Source organism: Rhinolophus hipposideros, assembly GCF_964194185.1.
Source record: "Rhinolophus hipposideros genome assembly, chromosome: 20".
NCBI classification, from domain to species: Eukaryota; Metazoa; Chordata; class Mammalia; order Chiroptera; family Rhinolophidae; genus Rhinolophus; species Rhinolophus hipposideros.
Genome location: NC_138066.1, coordinates 8,886,558 through 8,903,016, shown reverse-complemented (window position 1 = coordinate 8,903,016; position 16,459 = coordinate 8,886,558). Strand labels below are relative to the sequence as shown.

At 38.4% G+C, this 16,459-nt stretch overlaps 1 protein-coding gene across 3 annotated transcripts in view; it reads right to left on the bottom strand.

Annotated features, from left to right (window-relative positions):
• Positions 1–16,459, bottom strand: part of STX8 (syntaxin 8) — a 238,348-nt gene that overhangs the window by 185,302 nt on the left and 36,587 nt on the right. For all 3 annotated transcript variants that reach the window (XM_081029146.1, XM_081029145.1, XM_081029147.1), the window contains exon 5: positions 6,814–6,938. In XM_081029146.1, the coding sequence (XP_080885272.1) occupies positions 6,814–6,938 (125 nt within the window). The remainder of the gene's footprint in view (positions 1–6,813; positions 6,939–16,459) is intronic.

The window sequence follows — 16,459 nt, the reverse complement described above, 5'->3', positions numbered from 1 at the left end:
AGGATACAAGGCTAATACACAAATGTCAATCACTTTCCCATATGCCAGCAATGAGTGAGTGGAATTTGAAATTAAAAATACACTACGGTTTCCATTAGCACCCCAAAGACAAAATACTTAGGTATAAATCTAACAAAAGATGTACAAGATCTGTATGAGAAAAACTACAAAACACCAATAAATGAAACCAAAAAAGAACTAAATAAATGAATAAATATTCTATGTTCACGGACAGAAAAACTCAGTATTGCCAGTATGTCAGTTCTTCCCAATTTGATCTACAGATTCAATGCAATTTCAATCAAAATCCCAGGAAGCTATTTTGTGGCTATCAACAAACTGATTCTAAAGTTTATCTGGAGAAGCAAAAAACCCAGAATAGCCTACACAATATTGAAGGAAAGAAAACAAAGTTGGAGGGCTGACATTACCTGACTTCAAGATTTACTACAAACATAGTAATCAAGACTGTGGGATACTGGTGAAAAAATAGACAAATAGATCAATGGAACACAATAGAGAACCCAGAAATACACCCACATAAATATAGTCAACTGATCTTTGACAAAGGAGCAAAGGTAATAAAATGGAGCAAAGACAGTCTTTTCAACAAATTGTTCTGAAACAACTGAACATTCACATGCAAAAAAAAAAAAAAAAGAATCTAGACACAGACCTTAAATCCTTCGCAAAAATTAACTCAAAATGGATCACAGATCTAGACGTAAAACACAAAACTATAAAGCTCTTAGAAGATAAAACAGGAAAAAACCTGGATGATCTTGGGTATGGCAATGACTTTTTTTTTTTTAAAGAATTCACTTATTCCTTCTTTGATATTCCTCCTTTCTTTATGTAGACCCAAGTTTTTGATCTATATTATTTTGCCTCTCTCTGAAGAACTTTAAAAACATTTCTTGTAACGCAGGTCTGCTGGTAACAAATTCCTTCAATTTTTGTTTGCCTAAGAAAGGCTTTATTTCTCCTTCAGTTCTGAAGGATAATTTCAGAGTACAGAATTCTAGGTTGGTGGGGTTTTTTTCTTGGGACATTTTAAATAGTTTACCTCTATTGTCTTCTTGCTTGCATGGTTTCTGAGAAGTTGAATGTAATTTTTATCTTTGTTCCTCTATAGGTGAGGTATTTTTTTCTTCTGGATTCTTTCAGAACTTTATCTTTGATTTTCTAGTTTCAAACTTATATGCCTTGGTGTGGGTTTTTCTTGTTTTGTTTTTTTGTTTTGTATTTATCCTGCCTGGTGTTTTCTGACCTTCCTGGGTCTGTGGTTTGGTGTCTGAAATTAATTTGGGGGAAATTCCCCATCACTGTTTCAAATATTTCTTATGTTCCTTTCTCTCTTTCTTTTCCATCTGGCATTCACATTACACGTTACAACTTCTTCTTTTTAATTTTTATTGGGAAATATTGGGGAACAGTGTGTTTCCCCAGGGTCCATCAGCTCCAAGTCGTTGTCCTTCAATCTAGTTGTGGAGGGAACAGCTCATGGCCTACATGGGAATAGAATCGGCAACCCTGTTGTTGTTCAGAGCTCGCGCTCTAACCAACTGAGCCATCTGGCTGCCCCAAGCATTACAATCCTTGGATATACTGTTCTGTTTTTTAATCAGTCTTTGTTTTCTTTGCTTTTCACTTTTTGAGGTATCATTTTCTATTGAGATATCTCAAGCTCAGAGATTCTTTCCTCAGCTGTGTCCAGTCTACTAATACGCCCATCAAACACATTCTTCACTTCTGCTACAGTGTTTTGATCTCTACATTGCTTTCTGGTTCTTTCTTAGGATTTCCATCTCTCTGCTTACATTGTCCATCTGTTTTTCAATGCTGTCTACTTTATCCATTAGTCCTTAGCATATTAATCATAGTTGTTTTAAACTCCTGGTCTGATATTCCAACATCCCCACCATGTCTGGTTCTGATACCTGCTGACTCTTCAAATTATGTTTTTGGCCTTTTGGTATGCTACCTTTTCTTATCAGCCAGACATGATATACAGGTGAAAGGAACCGCTATCAACAGGTCTTCACTAAAATGTGAAGGTGCAGAGAAAGGGAGAGTGTTCTACAGTCGTATGACTAGGTCTCAGTCTTTTAGTGAGCCTATGTCTCTGGACTGTGAACATCCCATGTGTTTCAAAGGTTTTTTTCTCCCCCTTTACATAGGACTGATGGCTAGTGGGCTGGAGTTGGGCATTTCCTTTCCCCCAGGTCAACTAGGCTCCAATAAAACCCCGGCAGGTTAAATCCTGGTTAACTAGTTTCCTAAGGGCAGACCTTGGTAAGAATGTGTGCTCTGGCATATTCCAAAACAGTTCCTTTCTCCCTCCCTCTGCGGGAAGCATGAGGGGATTTTCTCTGATATTTGCTGTGAGAACTTGGTCAATCCCCTGGACATAAATCTCACTAAATTGTGGGGGCCCCTCTATGACTGGGTCCCCCTACAGTTTTTCATTGTAGATTTGTCCACACTGACCCTCCAGCAATTCATTGATTACAGTTCAGGTTTTTCTACTCAGCACTGGTTCCTGTGCTGGTTTCTTCTTGGGAGTCTCTGATCCAGTCAGCCATGACTCCCTGTATTCACATGTCTGTCTCTCCAATCTTGCAGGAAACAATCTGCCCTGTATCCTCCCCTCTCTAATGGACCCAAGAAGAGTTCTTAATTTTCAGTCTGTTCAGCTTATTACCGGTTGGTAGGATGCAGTAGCTTCCCTTACATGTGGAACAGGAAACTGGAAGTCTGGCAAAGACCCTTTGGATACAATGCCAAAGGCATGATCCATGCAAGAAAAAACGGATAAGCTGGACTTCATTAAAATCTAACATTTCTACTCTGTGAAAAGCACTGTCAAGAAGATAAAAAGACAAGCCATAGACTTGTCTTTGGAGAAAATATTTGCAAAAGACATATCTGATTAAGAACTGTTATCCAAAATACACGAAGAACTCTTAATGGGCCAAAGACTTTAATAGACCCTCACCCAAGAAGATATACAGATGGCAAATAAGGACACAAAAAGATGCTCCACATCATATGTCACCACAAAAATGCAAATTAATACAGCAATGAGATACCTCTACACACATGCGTATTAGAAAGGCCAATATCCAGAAACTGAAAACACTAAATTCAGGCGAGGATATGGAGCAACAGGAACTCTCATTTGTTGCTGGTGGGAATGCAAAATGGTGTAGCTACTTTGGAAGACAGTTTAGCAATTTCTCATAAAACTAAGCATACTCTTACCTATGATCCAGAAATCACACTCCTTGGTATTTACCTAAAGAGTTGGAAACTTATGTATACACAAAAAACTTCATGCAGATGTTTATGGCAACTATATTCATAATTGCCAAAACTTGTAAGCAACCAACATGTCCTTTAGTAGGTGAAATGATAAATTTGGTACATCCAAACAGTGGAATGGAATATTATTCAATGCTAAGAAAGACATGGGCAATCAGACCATGAAAAGACATGGAGGAAACTTAAATGCATATTACTAAGTGAAAGAAGTCAATCTGAAAAGGCTACATACTGTATACTTACAACTATATGACATTCTGGAAAATGCAAAACTGAAGACAGTAAGAAGATTAAAGGCTGCCAAGCACTGCAGGGGGAGGAAGGGATAAATAGACAGGGCAGTGAGGATTTTAGAACAGCGGAAATACTCTTTATAATACTCTAATGATGGATGCACATCATTATATATTTATAAAAACCCACATATGTACAACATCAAGAGTGAACCCAAGATAAACTGTGGACTTTGGATAATTATAACTTGTCAGTGTAGTTTCACTAATTGTAACAAATGTGCCACTCTAGTGAGGGAGTGTTGATAATGGGGGGAGACTATCTATGCATGTGTGTGTGGGGTTTGGGGGGCGGTATATGGGAACTCTATACCCTCCTCTAAATTTTGTTGTGTACCTAAAACTTCTCTAAAAAAATAGTCTTTAATGAAAAGTAAAACTATCTTTATTCACAGATGACATGATCATTTGTATAGAAAACCCTAAAGATTCTACAAAAGAAAAACTAGTAGAACAAATCAGTGACTTTAGCAAGGCTGTATGACCCAAGATCAATATATAAAAATCAATTTTATTTTTATTATCAGCAACAATGAGAAATAGAAAATGTTACATGCCTTTAATGAGAGAATCAAAATATGAAATACTTAAGAGATAAATTGGATTTAAAAAAATGTATAATACATGCACAGTGAAAACTGCAAAGCACTGCTGAGAAAAATTAAAGAACTAAATAGAGGGATATATCATATTCATGTTAAGATGTCAATAATCCCCAATTAATCTAAAAAATTCAATGTAATCACAATCAAAATTCCAAGAGGCTTTTTTTGTAGGAAATGAAAGCGGATTCTAAAATTCACATGGAAATGTAACAGACCTAGAGTATCCAATAAAATTTTGAAAAAGAACGACATTGGAGGACTTGTACTACCTAACCTAAAGCCTTATAAATATACCATAATATATATGGTATATATATATAATTGAGACAGTGTGGCATTGATGTAAACATATGTGGCATTGATGTAAACATAAATAAACAGACCCATGAAATGCAGAGTCCAGAAATATACCCACATGTATACAGTAATTGATTTTTGACAAAGGTAGAATAACTCAGTAGAAAGAGATAGTCTTTTTTTAAGTGGTGCTAGAACAAGTAGCTATCCAAATGCAAAAAAAAAAAAAAAAGAAATGAACTTCTATTTATACTTCATTATATAAAAAATTAAATCCAGGTAGATCACAGACCTAATTTCAAACTTAAAACTATAAAATTTCTAGGAAAAAAACAAAGCAGCAAATATTTGTGCCTTCGGGTAGTCAAAGATTTCTAACTGGACTTCATCAAAATTAAGAACTGCTGCTCTATAAAAGATATTGTTAAGAGAAGGAAAAATATAAGCCATAGATGGGGAGAAAATATTCGTAGAACTGTATCGGACAAATGACATATAAAAGAGTATACAAAAAATTCTTACAACTCAATAATAAAAGAGTAACGACCCAAATAAAAATAGGTAAACAATTAGAACAGAGACCTCACAAAGAAGAAGTCTCTGATGGCAGAGACCTGATGGCATACTGATGGCAGAGAAGCACATGCAAAGATTCATTAGTCACTAGGGAGATACATATTAAAACCAGAATGAAATGCAGCACACACCTATGAGAATGTCTAAAATTGAAAAAGATTGACAATGCCACGTTTTCATAAAGATCTGAAACAATCAGAAGACATAAATTCTGTTGGCAATGTAAAATAGTACAGCCACTTTTGAAACTGACGTGGTAATTTCTTTAAAAGTTAAACATATACCTACTATGACTCAGTCATTCCACTGGTAGGTATTGACCTAGTAAAAATGAAAATGTATGTCTATACAAAGACATGTATATGAATGTCCACAGCACTTTTATTTGTAATAGTGAAATATTCATCAACAGGTAAATGGATACACAGATTGTGGTTAATTCACACCATGGAATACTATTCTGCAATATAAGAGAATGAAATACTGATCCATACAACAATGTGGATGGATCTTAAAATAATTATGCTTAAAGAAGCCAGATGCCCTTCTCCCAAAAGTACATACTGTATGATTCCATTTATACAGAATTATAGAAAATAGAAAATAATTTATAGTGACAGAAAGCAGATCAGCAGCTGGCTGGGAACTGGGAGAGGGACAATAGTAAGAATTACAAAGATATAAAGAAAACTTTTGAGAATAATGATTATGCTCATTATTTTGATTATAGTGATGGTTTCACAGGTGTACACAATATATCCAAGTTTAGTGAATCATATACTTTATGCGCTATTTATGATAATAACCACTATTCCCTAATAAATCTGTTTTTAAAAAGTGGAATTAGAAAGAATAACATATCTTAATACTGGCATGAAAGGATGTCCATGACACATATTAAGTTAAAAATTTAAAAGCTGTGGAATTATATGTCATGATCCCATTTATGCAAATTCTATGGGTGCTTATACTGAATATATAGAGGGTGCCAAAAGCACGTATGCAGATTTTAAGAAAGGAAAAAACTGTATTAAAATTGTAATACTCAATATATACCAATGACAAAAGATGAATACAAGTCATGTTTGACTTCTGCAATTACAAAAAGTGCTCAAAGTGGTTACCATCAGCATAATTTTAATACAGTTTATTCCTTTCTTAAAATGTGTATACATTTTTTGGCACCCTTTGTATATATAGAGAAAAAAAGCCCGAGGAAATATATACTGTTTACAGTTTGAGAGCTTTTCATTTTATATACCTCTGTATTGTTTGACTTTGTGTAACAATCATGCATTATTTCTAAAATAGAAGTACAAAAAAAATTAGCAGGTTTAAAAGCCACTGGGCAAGATGAACTTGAAGGTAAAAACCAAACTGACTTATTTTATATAAGAAAAAGATGGAGTCTTGTGTTTAGAGGATAATTCCCAATTGCGGAGAAAAGGAAGGGACACAAGTCTCAGATTCACCTGGGCTTATCAAATTCAGAGCCGCCGCATGTGTTCTCCCAGTAGAGAAGCACCGCTTCCGGGAGTTACCTTGATGGATGACATCATTTATCGCTTCCTCAGGTACCTGAGGCACAAAACTGCAAAGGCTTTAAAAGATCAATAGTTCTCACTCTAATCTTCAGTGGGTATAAAGAACATTCAAGGCCATCGTAATAAAAATCTGACAAGGTTTCTGAGCCCAAACTCCTCGAGTATTTTCAGTACCTTGGATGATTTTCTGCTGCTGTTGCCGGATTTCATCAAAACCCAAACCTCTGGTCTCCTCTGGCTCCTCCAAAAGCCAAGGGTTGGGTACGCCTCGTTTAGCCCCTCCCGTCATCAGGCTGGATCTAAGAACAAGATTAAAGGTGTTACATAACTCAAAAAATAGAGCTCTGCTGCAAATTACTCCCCAAAGTGCAGAAGTAGCCAGCCTCGCATGCTTTGAAAATTTACTTCAACCACAATTTATTGCATCCTTAGTTTATGCCAGCAACTGTGTTCGGTGCAGGAAGAGATATGAGGATGAATAAGGCACAAGCCTGGTCCGCCGGAGAATTACAGCCTCTTCAGGAGACTGTGGCAGCACGTAACACTCTTACTAATCTTCCAAGATACCTGTGAGTCAGTAATCATAAACGAGGGTCTTAAATTTCAAAAACACAAGGCCAAATGGAAGTAGTCTTTTTATCAGGACAAAGTTTGTCTCACAGGCTACGTGACAACAAAGACACAAACATTATATCTCAGGAGGATACAACGTTGTGAGTACAGATTGTAACATTTAAAAAATGACCATATAATTTCCTATTAAAGTGTATTTGGTGGCTTACAGATAGAAACACATGCAGGGTTTCAAATCCAATTTTATGGACATAATGAAGCATTCATAAGATGATAAACAAATTCTGAATTATCAATCTTAATCTTTACTCCCTCTAGTAACCCACATGCCCCTTCTGCACCAGAGAACACATGTTTTCGGCCTCAGTCCCCATGTTTATAGGATTTTCTCATCTCACTCATCTCCTCTCCCATCCCCACAGGCCCACATTCTGTCCAAGCCACAAGGACCATCTTGTTCACGAAACCATCTCTGACAACTTCAACCTAGAAGTGAACAGTCTCTCACTTTAGAGTATGGGTCATAGGACTCATAAAAAATGCTGACAATGACAATGGTGACGGAACAGTAGAAGCAGTGACGATTACAGTTTGCACAGGTTAAGCATTTGCTACGTGCTGGTATAGCTCCAGGACCTTTATGTGTATTCACTCACATCTCCATTATTTGGTAATTCTTCTAGCCCTTTCTTTTCACATCTCTCGTACTGTCTACAAATAACTGCTACCCTATTGTTTAACCTTTTACATAAATGAGCCCTATGTCTATTAGCTATAAGGCAGGAGCTAAAAATCACCTTGGACTGGACTGCACCTTAATACTGGCATGAAAAGATGTCCATGACGCATATTAAGTTAAAAATTTTAAAAGCCGTGGAATTATATGTTGGAGAGCACAGTGCTCTCCAACACAGAGTGAATAGCTGTCAGCATAAGCTCAAATCTTGGCTTCACCACCTACCATCAATATATGGATGGGAATACCTGCCTCAGAGAGCTGCTAGGGAATAAATAATTCATTTATTCCAAAAACATTTACTTAGTACTTATTATGTGGTAGGTATTGTTCTCATCAATGGGGGAGAGAAAAAAACAGAATATAGACAAAACAGACCAAAATCCCTGCCCTTACAAAGTATAAATTCTTGTTGTAGACAATGCTTTCATTCTGGTCTGGGGCGGGGGTGGGGAGTGGGGTGGGGAATGTGTAAAATGTGTGCGAAGTGCTTAACGCAGTGCTGGGAACACAATAACCAGTCAATACAAAACGTTCATTATTATTATTTTACCAAGTATTGTACTGTAGTCACAGGACGCACTGAAATATTATTTTTCAATAAATGAGTATCCCCAAAAGACTAAATTAATTTCATTTTTAGTTTAACATTATAAAACCTATAGACGAATATGACATGGATCAAGAAACAAACCCATGCAAAAATCGAAGGACATTTTCTGATTCCTTAAACTAAGATTTTAAGCACAGAGCTGGTCTCTACTCAAGAGTTCTAACACGCCAATACAAGCATAACTGTCTTCTACATTATCAAAAAGGCAGATGTGCTTCGTTAAAGGCTGACTTTACTTAGTTGGTCCCAAGTACCTAAAATGTCAATATTTCAGGTTTATTCTCTATGACAATCATTCGATTTCACCTAGCTTTGAAGACAGGGGAAGAAAGGAACAACAACAAAAAAGCAAGTTTACAATGAAAATACACACCCCTAACTCACACCATCTTGCAAGTGACAGCTCTTGATGAAAACAGGAGTTGTGGGATATTGTGCATGGTCCACTGCAAAAGCAACTGATAACAACCAGTACAATGGGTCAGAGGTATATAAAGTAACCTCCAAAGTGCATCTGTCACCAGCACTGAGCATCCATTCAAATTAGTATATTGCACCTGAGTTGACAGTAAACATTGTTCCTCTAAAGCTAATGTTGGAATGTCCCACTGGTAGTTCTTGACACACCTGGAGCATATGAGTTTTAATTATTAAAGGGGAAAAAAGAACACGTATGAAAATTGTTTCAGCAATCTCAAAAGACAGCAAATTAGAAAAACAGCCTTTAATTACACATATATATTTAAAAATAAATGACATATTTTTAAAAAACAGCTATTAGAGAGTGAAAGTATAACATGGGCACAACTTAATATTTGTATCAAACACACATCACAGGGAAAAAAAATCCCATCAACCAACCATGCAGGAGAGACTTCCCAGGGCTGAATTCAGACCTATAAAAGTTCTAAGCATTGAAAACATTATCTTGGTCTCACTCTCACATAGTTCACTATAAAAGCAATAGTAAACTGCAATGCAGTTTGCCAAACAAAAAATGGTTCCCTACTGCCTTCTTTCTGGGTTATCTGATTCCACATTTTTTGGTATGTTCTTCAAGGCTGGACTCTCCTTCCCTTCCCCTCCCCTTTCTTCTTTTCTTTTGGTGTCCGTATTTGCTGATGTTCAAGCCTACTGGGAAATCCAACAATGGGCAAGCCTTCACAATAAAGCAGGTAAAATCATAGGTGTCACTGTACGCAGAAGACTTGATTTTCTTTCATTAGGTTTTACGCTCCACTGAATGTTTGGAGGGATGCCTATTATTACTCAGTATTCTCCTAGGTAAAAAGGAAAACATGAAAGAATTTAAGACATAATTCTTGCTTTCAAGGAGTTTACAATCAAACTGAAAAGAAAAGCTAACCACACACGAAACAATTACTGACTGAAATCAGAGAACAGCTCGCGTTGTATCCCCGGGCAATTCCAATAACCTCTTCAGCTCTGGTTTTTCACCCATAAAACAAGCAAACTAAGTAGGTCAATGATTTTCAGTCCAGCCTCGTTCTAGTCCAGCCCCTGAGGAACACGACACCCTCATCACTAGTGGGGTGGGAAGGTGCGTAGGGAAGACGGACCTCGGTGGCGGATCCAGTTATTCTTTTTATTCCTGCGGAAGATGATTCCCTATCATTGGAAATCACTGAATAAGATGATTTCTAATATCCTTACCGCCTTAATTAAACATTTTCTCATTAAGTACCAAACTGCATAAATAAGAACAGAGAAAAAATAACAATTTCACACTCTCATGTGTTTGTTTGCATGAGTCTGGAGGGTCCCCACCCCCACTCCTTTATCCATCTGGCAAAATTCTATTCATCCCCTAAGGCTCAACTCAAATGTCACTTCTGCTGTTTAGTCTTTCCTGATCCCTATTCCCTCCCCACTTTCCCTTGAATCAATCACTCCCTGGTGCTGCCACTCTCTGTTCACATTCTCCTACCACAGTTTTTCTGAAATGAAAGAGACAGTTCAGTTTAAGACCACCACTGACCCACTGGCTCAAACAAAAAAAAACTGGAATCATCTCTGACTCTTTCTCTCATACCCCACAGCATCCAAGTCCATCAAATCCTTCAAAACATATCTAAAATCTGACCATCTCTACTCTATTGCTTCTGCCCTAAGGACTCCTGCCACCAGCTTCCACGCCTACCCTCTACAATCTCCTCCTCACACAGCTGTCAGAATGATCATAGTAAAAACAAATCTGCTTCCTCTGCTCAAGACCTTCTCATGTCTTCCCATCACCCTTAGCAAAAAATGCAACATCTTCACTATAACCTACAAGCATACTAGCCTCCCTGCTGTTTCTAGAACACACTGAGCACATTCCCATCTCAGGGCCTTTGCACCTGCTGTCCCCTCCTATCCACCACAGCTAAGGCACTCTTCCCCTCGATGGTCCCATGGCCTTGCTCCCTTATTCATTCCACTCTACTCAGATGTCATCTCCTTGGAGAGGTTTCCCTGATTATTTAAAATAGTACCCTTCGGGGCGGCCGGATGGCGCAGTTGATTAGAGCACGAGCTCTTAACAACAGGGTTGCTTGTTCAGTTCCCATGTGGGCCAGTGAGCTGCACCCTCCACAACTAGATTGAAGACAACGAGCCGCTGCTGAGCTGCCGGAAGGGCGGCCGGATGGTTCAGTTAGTAAGAGTGTGAGCTCTTAACAACAAGGTTGCTGGTTCAATTCCCACATAGGATGGCGGGCTGCGTCCCTGCAACTAGAGATTGGAAAACAGCAACTGAACTGGGAGCTGAGCTGCGCCCTCCACAACTAGGTTGAAGGACAACAACTTGGAGCTGATGGGCCCTGGAGAAACACACTGTTCCCCAATATTCCCAAATAAATAAATAAATTAAATAGTACCCTTCCCTGTAACTCCTTAGCTCCCCCCAACCCTGCTTTATTTTTCTGTATAGTACTTAAAGTACCAGCTATCATACGCTGCATATGTGTTGATTTTCTGTCTCCTACACTAGACTTTGTGTAAGCCCCACAAAGGTAGGGACTGTCTTGTTTGTCACTAAAGCCCTAGTGCCTATCATAATGGGCACTGAAAAAAAAAACACAAAAGATTTGGAATGAATTAGCTTATTCAGAAAAAAACACAACTGAATGAATAAAATAAATAAGAGTAGTCAGGAAATTATAATATCACATACTGGTACTGTGTTTTGTAATTTCAAAGGCATTTCGTAAACATTATCACATTTGAATCGTAAACAAGCCTGTGTGTCAGTCAGAGCTGGTATTACCGATAAGAAAACTAAGGTAGAGACATCAAAGTGACTTTCTCAAGGTCACACTTAGTGGCAGAACTACAGGTTCAACCCACAGCTTCTGACTCTGAACCCAAGGCACTTCCTTTCTACCATCTCAGGGAAGCCTTCATAAAAGGAGATTCAAGACAGCCTTGAAGAATGGGTAAGGTTTAGTAATGTGAGAGAGAGATGGCCCAGCATTCCAAGAAAGGGTAAGACATGAATGACGTCTCCAAAGCAGGGAATGTGAGCCATAAACGTGCATGAGATAACGGTGGAGAGTGGGTGAAATTTGGGTGAAATTATTCTAGTAGAATAAATTCCCAGGTAGGCAGCTATCTGTTCTCCTAGTCCGTTTCATCCGCACACTCTTTCAGAATCTTGTAATTTTAGCCACTTGTTGTTCCCTATCCAATAAATCCTCAAGCAATGACTTTCTTTCCTAGTCACAACCAAACTTCCTTAAAGAACGAACTTTGCTCATCAGCTCTACTTCCTGACCCTCCCAGTTCTTCAACCCACTCAACTAAAACTCCATCACTGGCCACATCACTCTCTTACAAGTCTTCTCCCCCATAACCTCTTTACCGCCAAATCTCTTCCCAGTTTTCACTTTGCCCCTCTCCTAGGCCTCAGGTGTCACTGCTGACCTTATCCCCTATCCATGAACCTGTCCTCCCTCAGTTGCCTCCATGCCACTCTGACTGACAGGTCCTTCTCTGTAATTTGCAGGAAACTCTTCCTCCATCACCCCCTTCAATATTGGTGTTCCTTGGGAATTCTATTTAGTTCTTTTTTCACTATATTGTTTTTCTCTGGGGAATTTTATCTGTTACAGTGATTTCAGGCTATAAGAACAGGAGCTAACAGTGCTTAAACATTTTTTATGCCCCAACACAAATGAAATAGGACACTTTCTCTGGAGTCATTATGGTGGTAAATTCTTAACTACGGGTAGGAGAGAGGCATGCTCCCTTCTCTAGCAGGGCAATATCAGAATCTGGGGGTGGAGGAAGGAATGGCACATAGTTAAAAAGAAACCCCCACATACAAAATTCAGGTGAGGCATGTCTTCTCACCCTGCTCATTTCCTGACTGAAAATTACTGTGCCAAAGACTTTCAATTTGTCTCCATCCATGATACCTTCCTACAGGCTCTATATCTGCATTTATTGCTTTTCGTTTAGAAATCTCCAACGGGATGTTCTACTCCAGATCCAATATATCCAAAATCACATTTATTACTTTCACCCTGGAAGCTGTTTCGTCTCCTACGCTCGCTATGCTGGTAGGCAGCATCACTGTATTCCCAAATCATTCACACCTTTTTCTTTCCTTCTCCTCCCCCTCCCGCCCCCACCCCATCAGACCAATTACCAAGGCTTCCTTCAGAGGTGGTTCTCAAGTCTGTGCCCTCATTTCCATCCCCACTGGCACTGCCTTGGCTCAGACTCTCATCAACTCTCATGTAGAAGATGGCCATAGCCTTCTGACTGGTCTCCTTGTTCTCACCCACCCTCATTCCAATGATCTGCTGCCAGAACTATCTTTCTAAAGCAGAGGTCTTGCCATAACGTTTCCCTATTTTCAAATTTTCACAACTCTCTAGAAGGTACAGATCAAGTTTATCTTTACAGTATGGCCCCAGTGATCTCTACAAGGTCATGTGCCAATAACCCCCACCCCCACCTCCATGCCCTACTCTTCCTTCAGCCCTACAGACTACTCACCACTTCTCAGACAAAGGCACAAACTTTCACACTCTCATGTTTTTGTATGAGTCTGGAGAGTCCCCACCCCCACCCCTTTGTCCATCTGGCAAAATTCTATTCATCCCCTAAGGCTCAACTCAAATGTCACTTCTGCTGTTTAGTCTTTCCTGATCCTATCCCCTCCCCCCTTCCCTTGAATCAATCACTCCCTGGTGCTCCCATGGCACTCTGTTCAAAACCTCTAACGTGGCATTTATCAAGCAGGATTGTAGTTAGTTATTTACTCATCTGTCTCCCTTCCTAAGTTATGAGCTCTGTAAGGAAAGAGGCCACATGACAGTCATGTTTACACCGCTAGTGCCAAAAAAACAGTGTCTCAGAGTATGCTGGAGAATAAGGCTTCAGGAAACATTTACGAAACAAAACTAGGAAAACCTCTGAAATTTTTAAGCAAGAGAGACAAAACAAAAGGAGATATTTAACATTTTTATCTTGAGAGGTTTAAAAAAAAAAAAGCAAAACAAAATGTAATCGACTGCTACCTGCCTTCAAGACTTTAGCAGCAAAGGTTGATACTATTCCAACAGATGGAGAGAATATTCCTTGAAAGGGAATTCTGTCACTAAAACACCTTGTAGCTCAACCCCACTTTTGGAAGGAGTATTTCCCCTTTGAAAAGTAAGCTAAGGAAAAGAAATGCTTAAATGCTACACTTCCGAGGTTAGGGCAGACTTGAAATGTTCTTGAAAATAAATAAATTTTATCCATATTCTTTCAAAATGAAACATCTCGAAAGTAGAACTTATCAAATAAATGACACATTAATAAAAAGGTTAGAGATCTGTCTTATAAAGATTTTACCAAAAAGTTTTATAGTTGTTTCTAAGAGATACAAAAATATTGCATTTTCATCCCCAAAAGCAAATGGTGTACATTATTAAATTATAATAATATCTGAAGGGGGGGGGCACAGATAATCTATGTTTTGCTGCTGACAGATGGAGCTGAAGCGTATGAGAGTTCACAGGGAGGGCGTTCTTATCAAATGAATACAGAATAGAAAAAGCAGTGAATTCCAAGAACTAGCTTTCTTTAGCATTTCAAAAAGATGTCAAAATGACTACATAAAATGTTTGTTTTGTCTGAAAAAAAAGTATCGGTATTTGAGTATTCACAGACTACAGGGAGGTTTGCAGTTATTAGGACTAAAGAGATTTCTAGGGTGTCAGTGAACTGTGAAAATGCTACTATGGTATGAAAGGGTATTTCCTTTCTCGAAACGTTTTTTTTTTTTTTTTTTTTGGTAGTTTCTTTCTGTGATTATAAAGATGCACGGGAGCTCGAATTTCAATCAGATATAGATTCTTTGACATAAATTCTTTGGAGGCAAAATCTGGCAACAATATGCAGACTGAATTACACTGAGGAGAGGCTGCAGTCGGGGCCAGACAGCGAGTGTAATGTAGGCAGAAGAGGGTGGGGGTCTGGAGAAGGGAAAGGACAAGATGGAACAGCGAGAAAGGGACAATGCACACAGCAATTCAAAGGAAAACTCCACAAGTGTTGGTGAATAGACCTGATATAGTGGATCAAGCTCGCCAAATTGGGTGAACTGACATGACACAAGGAAAGGGAAATTCTTCATTTCCTTTCAGAATTTTCTCAAGCTTCAACATATCGCCCGATAACAACTACAAAGTAAAATTCTCCTTAAAAATCATGATCTATGAATCTATGGGTACTTGTACCCATACGTACTAGACGGCTACCTTCTTTAAGTCCAGTACTCCATTCTGTTCTTTTTTTATATCCCATCCACCTACCCCTCCATTCACCCTTCCTTCCTACAAATGCTTACTGAGGACCTTCTACATGCCAGGCACTAATCTAGGTGCTTGGAAGTGGACAACAGGACACATACCTGACCTCAGGGAGCGGATACTCCAGGGACAAGAATCACCTAAACTGTGCCCTTCGCACAGTAAACACTCAAAATAATTTGTTTTGTTAAATTGAATAAACAATCTTCAGTGTATAATTAGTCCAGAACAATCAAAACTCAAACAAGGAACATATCTTACATATCACCCAAGGAAATTCTCCATAGCATCTTTAAAATCTATCGCAATCAAATCTTTTTCTAATTTTGAACAAATATCATTTTTTTCTTCCTATCCACTGCTGGCCAAATTTACTAATAAAAAGTTTTAACAGAACAGTTCACAGAAAAATCAGGGTGGAAAAGATCATCAAGAAGTCATTATTTTGGCCTCCAACCGGAATTTGGGAAATCCCAGTGTGCTTCTTCTGAGAGTCACCGAGGCAATCTAAAATCAAGCAAATAAAACCAAAAAGAACAATTCTTTATTTTAAGTGTGACTGTTATGGTACCTGAAGAGGGGCAAGAAGGAGTGATAATACAAAAATGTAAGAATTCTAAAGTCACAGATGAATTAGTTGCTCTGCCAAATTTATGGTGACTGAGAGCCATCTGCTGGTTGGCAATTAAAGTTCTACTGCAAAATAAATGTTAAGCAATCCAATAGTTACCATTTATTATAAGCAGCTCCTTTACACAATACACACTTGAAAACATGTTTTCGAAACAGAATGAGCGAAACTCAACAACATGCTGACATATTCTGAGTGAGTTTCTGTGGTGACAGCTGCACCTTGTTGGATACTATTTTAAATGACAAATGCCCTACATCTTCTTTCACTTTGTTCTTCACAACCACACTCAAAAGACAAATCCAGTGAGTCCGCAGCTGAGGTAAACAATTTGCGTGTAGACATTTGGCACGCCCAACGACTCCATCTTTGTCTCAACGGTTTTGCCCCTTTATTTGGCACATTTGATAAAATAGAGACACAATGCACTACAATATTCAATTAATTGTGTAAGTTAACAC